The sequence below is a fragment of the Rosa chinensis genome, chromosome 3 (assembly GCF_002994745.2).
Source record: "Rosa chinensis cultivar Old Blush chromosome 3, RchiOBHm-V2, whole genome shotgun sequence".
NCBI lineage: Eukaryota > Viridiplantae > Streptophyta > Magnoliopsida > Rosales > Rosaceae > Rosa > Rosa chinensis.
This window is the reverse complement of record NC_037090.1, coordinates 11,170,253-11,184,074: the sequence shown is the minus strand read 5'-3', so window position 1 is coordinate 11,184,074 and position 13,822 is coordinate 11,170,253. Positions and strand designations below refer to the sequence as shown.

The following is a 13,822-nucleotide window of genomic DNA, read 5'->3' as shown; positions in this document are numbered from 1 at the left end:
TTTGGGATTAGTTTCCTTTAGGAAGTTTTCTTAACATTTCAAACTATTAAAAGATCAAAGTATCTTCTATTAACTCCTAAAAAAAAAATCTTCCATTAAGGGTGCTATTTTTAAAAAATTTTCAGTAATGAAGGGGTGAATCGAAGGAAACATGTATTTTTTCTAAATTTGAACCATTCAACTTATGTAGTCTCATAATTAGTCTATATTTGATGATTAATGTAAAAGTTTCATAATTTGAAAGTTACCGTATGAAGTGCACTTTGCTTCTTCTTCGTACTTTTGTCTTAAGCCATGGGGATACAAGTAGACTTTTAGCAACTCTACATTGCTCTTTTGGGGCATATGGTCTTTGATGACGTTTAGAAACGCGGTAAAAATTTTGTTGGCTCATGACGTTTAGAAACGTCCTAAAAGCCATGTACAATTCATTTCAATCTATTTACCGCTCTATTTTTTTTCATTTGGCGAACAATTGAGCATGGGTTTGATCTCTATATGTATTAATTAGTAACTTTCAAGAACAATTCATAGTGCAACATTGTTGTTATGAATGGTTTATTTATAATAGTATATGCCCAGATTAAATATCATTTTGATGATGTTTGTGAACGTCATCGTAGTATCGTTTCTATGACGTTTTAAAATACCATCAAAAGAAGATATGTACCTTGAGAAAAATGTCATGGCAATTTGCATTAGTTTGATAAAAAACTTTTGTGACATTTTTGCAAACAGCATTACAAAATATGGTGTTTTCGATGAACGGGCTGCTTCTCTTGCATAAGTCCCTTTGTGAGTTGAAATATGATGAACAGGCTGCTTCTCTTGCATCTCTTCTTAAACATCTTAAGCAAATACACAACAGGTTCTTTAATGATGAAATAATGTGTGATAACCTTTTCGACAGAGATGTGAGGGTGCTGTTAAAAATTGAGTGGGACTCTAATATAGACGATAGCCTTTAGTTTTGTAGGAAGACAGTATTAAATTGTATGCGAAAAAAAGTTGTGGCGTCACTTAATCATCAACAGAAGAAGATGGCAGAGCAGTCGTCCATAGCTACTTGTGTTGAGGAACAAGTGGATGATCCATCATCATTGGAGGTTGCAGAAGCAGCACATGTTGGAAAGTCACCTGCTCGTTGGTTCCATCTGAGTTGGATTGACATATCAATCCGTTTGTGGCACAAGAGTCTAGACAAGTGCCCTGTTATGATCGAGGATGGCGAATTTACCTGCAGCTCATGTGGTTGCAGCTCATATGTGAACACCCCGGAATCCCTTTGTCTATCCCTTTATAGCAAAAAGCGATGAAGACAAGTTTCCTGTTACTGATTGAGGATGACTACATTAAGAGATGGAAAGAAACAACGAGACAAGTTAGGTAGTCTGATTAAGTTATGTGATGTCATGCATCACAACTTTTTGTATATGAACGAACTTGAAGTAACGGTGACTGATGGTGCTAATTTACATCTTCTTTGTTGTAGCGAATTTGAGTTTGACATATAGTTTGAGTTGGTTCTTTTATTCAATATATGTTTGACCATAGAACTATGACAAAAAATCACTAATAATCATTGAGTTTTGACTCTCTCGATATTTAACTCATTGATATTTCAAACGTATCACTTAACTCACTCACATTTAACATTATCTTTTACTTAACTCACTATCATTAAATTTTTTGATAAAAACGGTTATAACGGAGGGTATATTTGTTAAAATACTTAAAAATACATTTCCAACTTTAAAAACAATAATTTCTAAATTTATTAGATCTTTTTTTTAAATTTTTGTAAATTGAAATATAATCTGACAAAAATATTTTTTCCTTTTTGTTAAAAAAAAACAAAAAATTTCGACTCAGAAATGTATTTTTTTAGTGTTTAGACAAATATACCCTCAATTTTAACAGCTTCTAACGCTAGAATTAACGACAGTGAATTAAGTGAAAGACGGATATAAAAGTGAGTGAGTTAAGTGATATTGTTGAAAACACAGTGAGTTAAATATGGAACGGATCATAACTCAGTGACCATTTGTGATATTTTTGTATAGGACTATTGTGATCTATAATTTATAAATGAATTTTGAGGCATTTTCCAATAATGTGATTTGGCGTTTTTTTTTCTTTTCCCATTCCCAGAGTCTTCCGCGCGATTTTCCATGAGGTCAGGCAGAGCTCAACTATCTTATTAAAGAACATTAAAATTATACGAAACTACAAGATTGCCACTGCACTTCAGTCTAACATGAAATTATTGGATTGCCACCGCACTTTAGTTTAAGCAAACTGACGCCTTGAAATTAGAAATATGTCCAATACTGCCACAACATTGAATAATTTCGGGCTTTCAGCAAAGCTGTCAGAGTGCTTTTAATAATTTATCATAAAGGATTACAAGCAACTCTTAAACTAAATAATACAACAATAATTCTTCATCATTTCATTCAACGACTTTTCTTGTCCTTGAGTTCTATGTTTGTTTGTAATTCCCTCCTTTTTGTCTTGCACTTTCTACTTGTTTTCCATGACTTAAGTTTTTACCATATGAACATGCATTTCTGTCTGTATGCATTGTGTGAAGCTGCAAGTAATGAAAACGTCATGAACATAATATATTTGAAGAGCTAAACGATGTTGTCATTGATGGTAAATAGTAAATTGTGACACTGATACTAACCTTCAATAGAAAATACTACTATATTACACTGATACCGACCGTCAATAAGCAAAACAAAGGATATGGTCTATTTCTATAAGGTATTAATAATGACTGTCAATAGTAAATACAACATAGTCTTCACCAATTCTCTGTTCACAAGCAACTGTAGTTAAATTGTTAAACCAAGCATCAATTTAATAACACTAGGGCAAAGCTGCAAAGCTACTGAGGGTCATAAGCAATCGAGTCAAGCTACTGAGGATCAATAGTAATTGAGTACCAATATCAAAAACACAAATTAAAAAAAAAAAAAATACTCACATGATGTTAGGTGTCTACACTTCCTTATTGGGGAAAATTGATAGTCCGGCCTTGGGCTTCCTTCACTTGACATTTCGGGATTCCTTCACCTGATGTTAGTGGTTCAGCTGTCTTGTTGGGTGAAACCTATAGTCTGGTCTCGAGCTCCCTTCACTTGACGCCTCGGGATTCTTCCACTTGACATTGGGCATCAGTCTAGCTGGGGCGTATATCATCCTCCTCTTAATATTGGGCGTCCAGTTTGACTTGGGCATATATCATCCTCCTCAACATTAGGCGTCCAATCTGGCTTGGGAGTATAAAATCCTCTGCTTGATGCTGGGCATCTGCCGCCTCAAGTTGGGGGAGCTCAATGGAAATGACCTACAATGTGAAGAGATGGAAGGTTATCAGAGGACTAGCCTAAGGCAGGGGAAACACACTCTGATGCCTAAGTTAGATAAGTGTGTTTGAACATTTATAGAGATTGGAGAATAAAGAATGGTGCTTAAGCATTTTGACATAATAATGAAGTAGACATGTCAATAGAGAAAGAGAGAAGAGACTATGCATTTTGGCATAGTGTTGGGAGAAAAGAGAGAGTTGAAGTCCCCTCCTCGATCTTTTGAAGGCTGGGTATTTATAGGAGAAGGTTGGTTGAGATGGAAAGGGAAAAGTATGGGTTCTTCCCTAAAATCGGGGTGTCAGCCCCTACTTCCTGCTTATTGACACTCCAAGCAGGGATGAGTTGACAGAATTGGTGACAGGTGTCACCACCATGTTGTCTGATATGGTTGGTGAAGGGTCAAAAGACAGGTGTCACCTATCCAAGCTTCCATTTTCCTTGAATAACTCGTAGGCCATGCCTAATAGCCATACTTCGTGCCAGAACTTGACACTTGGCATGGTTGGTGAGATTTTGCCTTTATTGGTGCTACATATCTCTTCATGACAACTACATGTGCGTGAGCCTGGAGGTCGAGGCTTTAGCCTTTGAGCTCATGGTCATGATCCTTAGGTTGAGGCTTCTAAACTTGGGGTCAAACTCTTGGTCTTGGTGGTTGAGACTCTTGATTCTTTTGGACGTACTATGTTTTTTTGGTAGTGAGGTCGTGATATACTTTTGCCTTGCATCCAAGGTGGTGAGTCAATAATATGTTGACCGTCCAAGACTTGAGAGATGTGGAGATCCAAGGTTGAAGACTTAGAGTACCAAAGTTAGGCATCTCACTAGTCATGATTATTTCTATCTTAGCATTATCTTTTCTTTCTCGACGAAAGGCTTAAGTTTGTAGAAAGATTAGGGTCCTATGTGAAGTTGTGAAACATTATACATATGCAATTGTTATGATTCACCATGATCACAAACCCAAAAAAAAATAGAAACATATTAAACATGATGTTAAACCCAAAAAATATATACCAGAAATATTTATCAGATATATATATGTTTTATAAATGAAAACAAAAGAGAGAGCAAATGTATAATTGGTTTAGGTTTCTTAGTTTTTTTTTTTTTTTTGAGAATAAGAAACTTTTATTAAAATAAACCAGATTACATAAAATGGGATCGACCGGTGGTGGACAAGAATTCCCCACTCTCATCCCTGAAACCTAAACCAGTTACGGGTCCGTCATGAAAGACCTCCATGAGCCGAAAGGGCCCAACCCCTAACCACCTATATCGCCCAACCTCTCGGGCTACATAGAATCCCGAGAATATCAATACTACCTCATAGACAACCGCCAGAAAAACCAACGCCCTCTTCCACACCGTGTCCCAAAGGTACCAGACCACGTGCAAGGATCGCTCGTCAGCACATTGACCATAAGATAAAACCGACAATAGACCAATTCGTCCCCAGGAAAGACACCACATCCATGGCACCTCAACTTGACCCAACCCTAACTCAAATGAGTAGGGACAGACTAACGACCAAAAAAACCTAACCAAATTACTAACAAAAAAAACTACCTTAAGCAAAAGCATAATCCAGCCGCTGCATTCCTCTTCTCTTCCTCCAGGTGTTCCGCCGGTAAACCACCACCATAAATCAATCCCTTCGAGCTCGTCTCGCCGAAGAACCTGTCGCCTGTTTGCTTCCACCGGCTTGAGAGCCTGAAACCACCATTGAAAGCTCCACCATCGAAGGCTCCGACTATCGACACAACGAAGAGCAGTAACCAGCCCCATACAATCCATGGTATGCCGCCGCCACGATCTGGTTGCTAGCCACCTACTCCATGTTTGCACCGTCGTCGAACCCCAATCGCCCATCAACCACGCCTGCGCAACCGCCTGAGAGGAGAGACGCATCATACAGAGCCCAGACCAATGAAGAAAAAGCAATACATGAAGCCACGAGACTCCACGAACCAGTCCGGCAACACCCGCCATCCGTCGATGAGTCCAGAAGCCATGGTCGACGCGGAGGCGCCGCCGGACCAGCACTGAACAATCCCCTGAGTTTCCCAAACCCTAGTTTATGTCTCCTGTTTTTGCGGAGGGAGGCGGAGAGAAATTCTGGGAGACCGCAAAATAAATTCCAGATTTGTGATTAGGGAGACTTGAACCCCTCCCAAAGCTTATGCAGATGAATGGCCCAATCAGCAGACCACTTGCATAGTTATTAGGTTTCTTAGTTTTAGATAAGGATAGTGGGTTTTTTGGTCTCTCTCCTTTGCACGAATTTTCTCTTTGCAATTAGAGTTCTTGTCTCAAGCACTCGAGCATATCTATTACTCTTCAAGCTGAATTGGAAAGCCTATTTTGCTGCAATCTTCTCCATCACCATGAGAAGATCGAGAAGACCTTCACCAGAGACAAAAAGCTCAACGGGCGTAACCCTAAGGCTAGGGTTCGGCCTAGCCAGAGAGGGAGGAAGGAGAGAATTTTCATCCCTTATGGTTTCTTTAGTTCGTATGTAACTGTGGTTTAGTTAATAGTACTAGTAAAGAGTCACATTGTAGCCATTTGGAAAATGAGTTGGTTTTTTATATAAATTAATAAAAGTTGAGAAAGTTTTTCTCAACTTGTGTTTTGTCAACTCGGCTAGTCTTTTGGGAATTGATGAGGTATAGACACGCTTATAATTTTCGGCTATTCTAATGTAGAGAATCAACAACTGATATATGCGGCCAGGTAATTAACGGCTATTCTCCACCTAGAGATTCAATATAAGTTAGGATTTTGAGTTTTGCTCGTACTTTGTTACTATTCGGCCTTTCTTTAACTAGGTGTTGCATTAGTTTTATTTTAACGTACGATAATACTGATGAATTTTTTCATCACCCTTAAATAAAAATAAAAATTCAAAATTGTCAAAATTCCAATACCTGAAGAAACTTGATTATTAGGAAAGCCCACATGGACGTAACATGTCCAACCCAAACTCAGGAAATAGATTTTGTGGGATCCAGAATCCAAACTGAACGAACATGACCTAGCTTCATCGATCAGTTTTCACATTACAGTAGTACTTAGTCACCTCGATCAGTCTTTCGCTCCTAGTATAAAGTTCCATGGCCGCCAGAAACCGAATGAGGGCCTCTTCTCTCTGTCTGATTCATCAGACATCCTAAGATTCAACCACGAGGTATGTCTTAATCTGATTGAAATTGGTTTGGTTTGGTTTGGAAGCATGTCTGATTGTTTATCCACTTTGAAGATTTCTAGCTATGAAGTTTTGTTTTTGAGCCTCTGAATTTTTGTGGGTCTCTAATTTTTGTTCTGTATATCAAAATAAAGTTTTCTGTAAATGGAGATGGAGAAATTGCCTCGAAGTTATTACACAGAAAAATTGTTCGAATTCAAGCCAAAAACTAGATTTTTATTTTTTTTATTATTTCCCGACTAATGTGGGTCTAAATTTGAAGTGATCTTATCTATTTCATTCCAACGACAAAAAGGAAACTTCTTTTCTTGTCCTCCACACTTAAGGAAGAGATATTCCTTTCACACCCTTTGGTGTATATAGAGGCCTAAAATCCCATTTGATTGATCTGCAACTCTCGCATCCGGTAACTCGATCAGACTTTTCTTTTGTAGTTGGTTGAAAGGAAAGTTGCTCTTTATCGATTTGTGACGATGATGCGGCTGGAGACGCATTGTCTTCCAATACATATTGAGTCTGATGATGGCGGTGATGAGGTTGCAAATAAAATTGAGATGGCAAAAAGGCGTAAGGTAAAGATTGATCATGGGCGAACAACAAGCAGCATAGATCATCAGGAGATCAAGCAGGGTGCTTCTGTTTCTTGTTTGTGTGATGTTTGTGCCAACTTTGCTGTGACATTCAGTTTTACCGATGATGAAATTGAAGGTTTACGGAAGGTCAATACTCATGAAATGCTACATCACAGAAAACTCCACCTGGTACTTAATCTAGAACGCACCCTGCTGGATCACGCGCAACTCAGTGATCTGACCCCTGAAGAAGATGAATATGTAAAGACTTTAACGATGGATCATCCTCTGCCTCTGCAAGATGTTCTCAAAGTGCAACATTGTCCCCAAATGAAGCCTATAATTGTCAAGCGTAGGCCCTTTGCGAGAGCCTTTCTGAAGGAAGCCAGCGACATGTTTGAAATTTATGCATACTCAAGTGCTTCTCGATATCTTGCGTGGAAAATGGTTGAGCTACTCGATCCTACAAATGAGTACTTTGGTCGTAGAGTGATATCGCGTGAGGATTTCGTTAGCACCTTATTTGCAGGAAAGAAGTGTCTTGATCTTGTGCTTGCTCAAGAGTCTACTGTTCTGATCCTTGATCATAAGCAAGAGACATGGACGGAGCAAAATCAAAATAATATAGTACTAACGCAAAAGTATCAGTTCTTTAAAGGAAGGAGTGAACAGAACAGTGAGTTCAAGTCCCATTGTGAGTTGAAAACTGATGAGGGGGCGTATCTTGCAGTGATCCTTCAACATCTTAAGCTAATTCACAGCAGCTTCTTTGATGATCAAGTGATGTGTGACAACCTTATTGAAAGAGATGTGAGGAAGGTGTTGAAAAATCTTCCGCAACAGAAGCTGGCAGAGCAGTTGGGAACTACTTGTGATGAACAAATGGATCTATCGACCACACAGGTGGCTGGGGCTCACGTTGGACTACCTGCTCGTTCATTGCAAATGGATTTTCCTGCTCGCTCACAGGAGGTTGCAAGTAATTATGAGATGGCAAAAAGGCGTAACTTAACGATTGATCATGGGGGAACAACAAGCAGCACAGATCATGAGGAGATCGGGGTTGTTTCTGCTTCTTTGTGTGATTATTGTGCCAACTTTGCTGACAGATACGGTTTTCTACACGAGGGGCTCTTAACCACCCTAAGTGCTGAACACATTTACCGTTTGCGCAAGCACAACACACAGAAAATGCTAGTCCACAAAAAACTCCACCTGGTAATTAATCTGGATCACACCTTTCTGAGTCACACAAGGCTTAGTGATCTGACCCCAGAAGAAGCAGAAAATATAAAGGTCCAAGAAGATTCCCAAGATATTTTCACAGTGCGAGTTCCTCCAAAAATGAAACCTATTATTATCAAGTTCAGGCCCTTTCTGAGAACCTTTCTGAAGGAAGCCAGTGACTTTTTCGAAATTTATGCATATGCAAATGCTCCTCGATCTCTTGTGTGGAAAATTGTTGAGCTGCTCGATCCTAGAAATGAGTACTTCGGTCGTAGAGTGATATCGCGTGAGAGCTTTTATAGCACCCACCGAGGAAAGAAGTCTCTTGATCTTGTGCTTGGCCAAAAGTCTGCTGTTTTGGTGGTTGATGATGAAGAAGATGGATGGCAGGAGAAAAATCAAAATAATGTAATGCTACTGGGAGAGTATTGTTTCTTCAAAAAGACGAGTGGCAAGAAGAGAAAACGGAAGTCCCTTTGTGAGTTGAAATCTGATGAACGGGCTGCTTCTCTTGCATCTCTTCTTAAACAGCTTAAGCAAATACACAACAGGTTCTTTAATGATGAAATAATGTGTGACAACCTTTTCGACAGAGATGTGAGGGTGCTGTTAAAAATTGGGTGGGACTCTAATATTGACGATAGCCTTCAGTTTTGGAGGAAGGCAGTATCAAATTGTATGCGAAAAAAATTTGTGGCGTCCCTTAATTATCAACAGAAGAATTTGGCGGAGCAGTCATTCAGAGCTACTTGTGTTGAGGAACAAGCGGATGATCCATCATCATTGGAGGTTGCAGAAGCAGCTCATGTTGGAAAGTCACCTGCTCGTTGGTACCATCTGAGTTGGATTGACACATCACTCCGTTTGTGGCAGAAGAGTAATGTAGAAAAGAACCCTGTTTTGATTGAGGATAGCGATTTTACCTGCAGCTCATGCATCACAACTTTTTGTATATGAACTTGAAGTAACGGTGACTGATGGTGCTAATTTACATCTTCTTTGTTGTAGTGAATTTGAGTTTGACATATAGTTTGAGCAAAATATCCTTTTAAAGAGGCTATATATTAAAGAGCAAAACACTGGGACTATATATTAAAGAGCAAAACACTAGGACTAAACCTGTAATCCGCAAACCCGCACGCTAAAAACCCGCACAAACTCGCCCGTTTATTAATCCGGGCTAAAAAAAGCCCGCACGCAAAAAACCCCCACTAAACCCGTTAGAACCCATTAACTCAAAATCCTTCCTAAAAACCCAATACCCATACGGGTTCCCCATTTTTTTTTTTCAACCAGGGCATTTTTATATTTTTCTTATTCTTCATGAGGATCCAACAGTTGAATCTTCGTATAATTGTGAAAAGACGATTCAAAAAGAGATCCGTGAGGATTCGACCGTTGGATCGTCGTATAATTTTGTGAGGATGATTCTAAAGGCGATCTAGGACGATCCAACCGTTGGATCTTCGTATAATTTTGCAAAGCTGATTCAAAAGGCGATCCGTGAGGATCCGACCGTTGGATCGTCATATAAATTTGTGAGGATGATTCTAAGGGAGATCCGAGACGATCCAACCGTTGGATCATCGTATAATTTTGAGAGGATGAACCTAAGGGGTGATCCGTGAGGATCTGACCGTTGGATCATCGTATAAATCTGTAAAGATGATCATCTAGGTGATCCGTGCGGATCTGACCGTTGGATCGTCGTATAATTTTGAGAGGATGAACCTTAGGGCGATCCGTGAGGATCTGACCGTTGGATCATGGTATAATTTTGGGAGGATGAAACTAAGGGCGATCCGTGAGGATCTGACCGTTGGATCGTCGTATAATTTTGAGAGGATGAAACTTAGGGAGATCCGTGAGGATTTGACCTTTGGATCATAGTATAAATCTGTAAAGATGATCCTCTAGGTGATTCGACCGTTGGATCTTTGTATAATTTTGAGAGGATGAACCTAAGGGCGATCCGTGAGGATCTGACCGTTAGATCATCGTATAAATCGGTAAAGATGATCCTCTAGGTGATCTGTGAGGGTCCGACTGTTGGATCGTCGTATAATTGTGATTTGTGAATTATTTTTTGTCAAAAAAGGAAAGGAAAAAAAATCTAAAAAGATAGAAAATAAAAAATTTCAAAATAGAAAACCAAAAAAGTTCATATAGAGAAAATGGCAAATGAGGGGTTATATACATAAGTCTTAATTGGTTGCAGCTCATATGTGAACACCCCGGAATCCCTTTGTTGTAGCGAATTTGAGTCTTAGACATATAGTTTGAGACTTTGAGTTGCTTCCGTTATCCAATATATGTTACCATGATATTCGAGTTGGGTTCTATGCCAGGTGTACTGATCACTTTTGCACCCAAGTCATGTAATAAGGTTGCACATAAACTTGTGGCTTTTGAAACACTATGACAAGATTCATGGCAGGGAACTTCATCCATGCATTTACCTACAATTTGACTTAAAGCAAGTAGAGGTTAAGTTGACAAAGTGGTGTTAGCTTAGTAGTTAGAGCGCCCACTATCTAGGATCCAGATCCTGGGTACAAGTCACCATGAGAGTATGAGTGAAATTCTTTGATCCTCTTTATAAAAAAAAAAAAATTAAAAAAAAGTATTGGTTTGAGTTTTTAACCTAGCTAATAGACGAAAATTCTGCTATCCACCTAGGTGGTTCTCACCTGGTGACGTGGCAGAACGACAGCCACTCATTCATTTCGGGTTCTGGACCTATCATGTAGGAGCAGTCGTGGTCGAAGTCGGAAAATCCGACTGGAAACCACCATGCACAGCGGAAACTTTCCAGCCTCAGGCTGCCGTCACAGCATCGAGCAAACTCAGGCAACCCCTCCATCCTTATGTCCTCCCCAACACACCAGCAGGCATCGTCGACACCCCTCTCCACCTGACTGTTCCACGCAACATAGACCATATCGAATCCCTCCGATCCGATCTGAGCCAATCAGATCCCGTCTTCGCTCCACTAGGTGACGCCGCCTCTTGCTGTCCGCCTTCTGACGCGCTCAAAGCAAGCGCATAATTTAACCCTGAAATATCGTTAATAGTATAAGCAAATAGGGATCGTTCTATTCCGGGGATTGAGGGTACACTTGTAATTGTGAAACAAATAAAGAAAAGAATTATTTACAAAAATAAAATAAAGAATATAAATATATACAATTGTATAAACAAATAAAGAATTAAAAATAATAAAGTATTATTTACAAAAATAAAATAAAGAATAAATATATACAAGTAAACACAAATAAGGGGGGATTAGGATTCTTAAAATTAAAATTAAAATAAATAAAATAAAGAAAACGTAAAAACATATATACAAGGGTGGATCGCAAGGAACAAAGATCAAAACCACATCCATATGTAAGAAATCCAATTACAATTCCTATAGTTGATTTTAAATGTCATGAGAGAGGAGTTGATCATGTGAAACATTCGAAAGCAAATGATTTCCCATATTTTACTTTTCAATGCTAATTAACCTAAGCGAAAGCACCTAGATTAATTCTATCAAACATGCAATCAAGCCCTAGAAAGCTAGTCAATCATGACATGTTCAACGCATTAGACATAGAGAAAGGCTATCAACTCAAGTGTACAACTTAGTATGGAAAAGTCCACCTAATTGCAATCCTCTTTAATTAAATTCGGTCTTTGCACAAAACCTTTACTACTTTGATTCAAGTTTACACAAAACGAAAAGTCGATTTCATGTTCTTAAACCTAGCACCAATTATATCAAAACCCTAAGTGTTTGCAACCACATAAGATTAAAATACAAAAGTTTTCTATCATGCAAATTTAATTAAACAAACCCACATAAGCAACATAAAAATCAACATATAGAAATCACAACTTTATCTCAAAACATATAAACGGGCTTTAAACTTTGCCCTTAACATTATTTGTTAACTAGAATTCATAGTTTTACAAAATCAAACAAAGAAAACAAGAGAAAGGATATAATACACCTTGAAAGATGAATGATAAAGCCTTGAGACGAAGAACTTGAAGATCCTTGAAAGCAAGCAATCTTCTAGGGACGACACAAGGGTGGATGGCGGTTGGGAAATTGATGTATTGCATGGCTTCTCTTTCTCTTGGCTTGAAAATAAAGAACAAGAAAACTAGAGAATGGAAAAGAAATATGGAGAGGAAATGGAGAGACAAGGAGATGGAATGGATGAAGGAATTGGTGATTGAGAGTGAGAGGAGAAGGTGTTTAAATAGGGAAGAAAAAGAAGAGTGAAATGATGAGATGAAGAAAAATAATGAAAGTGGAGTATGAGAGTGGTTTGTAAAATATGTAAAAGATGAGGTAATGATGAAAGCAAAGCATGAAGGTGAAGAAATGTGGAAGTGATGATGATCTTTTAGGGTAGAAAAATTGTATCCAAGGAAAAAGAAATGCTTTCTTCATATGGGTGGGAAACATGAATATGTGGTGTTGAGTTGTTTTCAGGTCAGTTTCTTCCCCTTTATTCCTTCAATTATTTCTCCATCAAAACGTCAGAATGAGCCTTCGACTTCTTCATAAAAAATGTTCCATTATGAGTGTATATCATCCTCACAAATTTTCAGAGCTTTATTCCATGTGGTTGGGCCGGAAATGCTGCTGGACCTCTTACAGGTCCAGTTTTCCGGTTTTGCTTCTGTAGAAAATTGGGCTGATTGTTTGAAGGCCTTCCACTCATATTTTTCTCTGACACTCTTCATAAGAAATGATCATTTGGGTGTCTAGAATAGATCTGGAGAGTTTCAGCTCATTTCGAGTTCATTTGGTCAGGTGGCCGCTCCTTCTTCCTTGCTTGGCTCTGATTCTCCTAGCCGGAGTAAGAAAATATTCAAGGTTGACTTTTTAGTGCATTTTCATTCTTCTCCATCATTTCTAGGTAATTATGGACGTAACACTCATTTCTTCTTCATCTACTCCAATGTACCTAAAAATAGAAATTAAGTTAAAAATCGATTCAGTTAAGGAATTAACTAAGCAAAATGTGAGGAATTAACTATTAAAATATCACATTAAAATGCTCCTATCAAATTCCCCCACACTTAGCTTTTGCTAGTCCCTTAGCAAAACAAAACAAAAAAAATCCAAAACAGAACAAAGACTTGACAAAAAGCAAGTAAATGACTCTATTGCTCCTAACTGTTGTCTCAGAGACTCCAAACTCATGGCTTTCACGTTAAACACTTAATCAAAATCACAAAGATAATTCCATGGTTAATAAACCTGTGACATTCATATGACTAAGCAAGATATGGAGAACTTAAGTTATACAGTGAATGATAGCATGTTTCGAACAAGTCTAATCCAAACTCACAGGGCATACTCTCGATTTTTCTCTCAGAAATGGCTATGCTTAAAAGCTTCACACTCAAGTATATGCAAGAGAACAAATTGTAAG

General features: G+C 38.5%; 1 protein-coding gene across 1 annotated transcript; it reads left to right on the top strand.

The window, feature by feature from the left end:
- The first annotated feature begins 6,436 nt into the window (after positions 1–6,436).
- LOC112194107 (RNA polymerase II C-terminal domain phosphatase-like 5) lies at positions 6,437–9,415 on the top strand. The gene is made up of 2 exons (XM_024334364.2): positions 6,437–6,567; positions 7,020–9,415. Exon 2 carries the CDS (start codon positions 7,059–7,061, stop codon positions 9,339–9,341), a length of 2,283 nt encoding a protein of 760 aa, XP_024190132.1. The 5' UTR covers positions 6,437–6,567; positions 7,020–7,058; the 3' UTR covers positions 9,342–9,415.
- Positions 9,416–13,822: the final 4,407 nt, after the last annotated feature.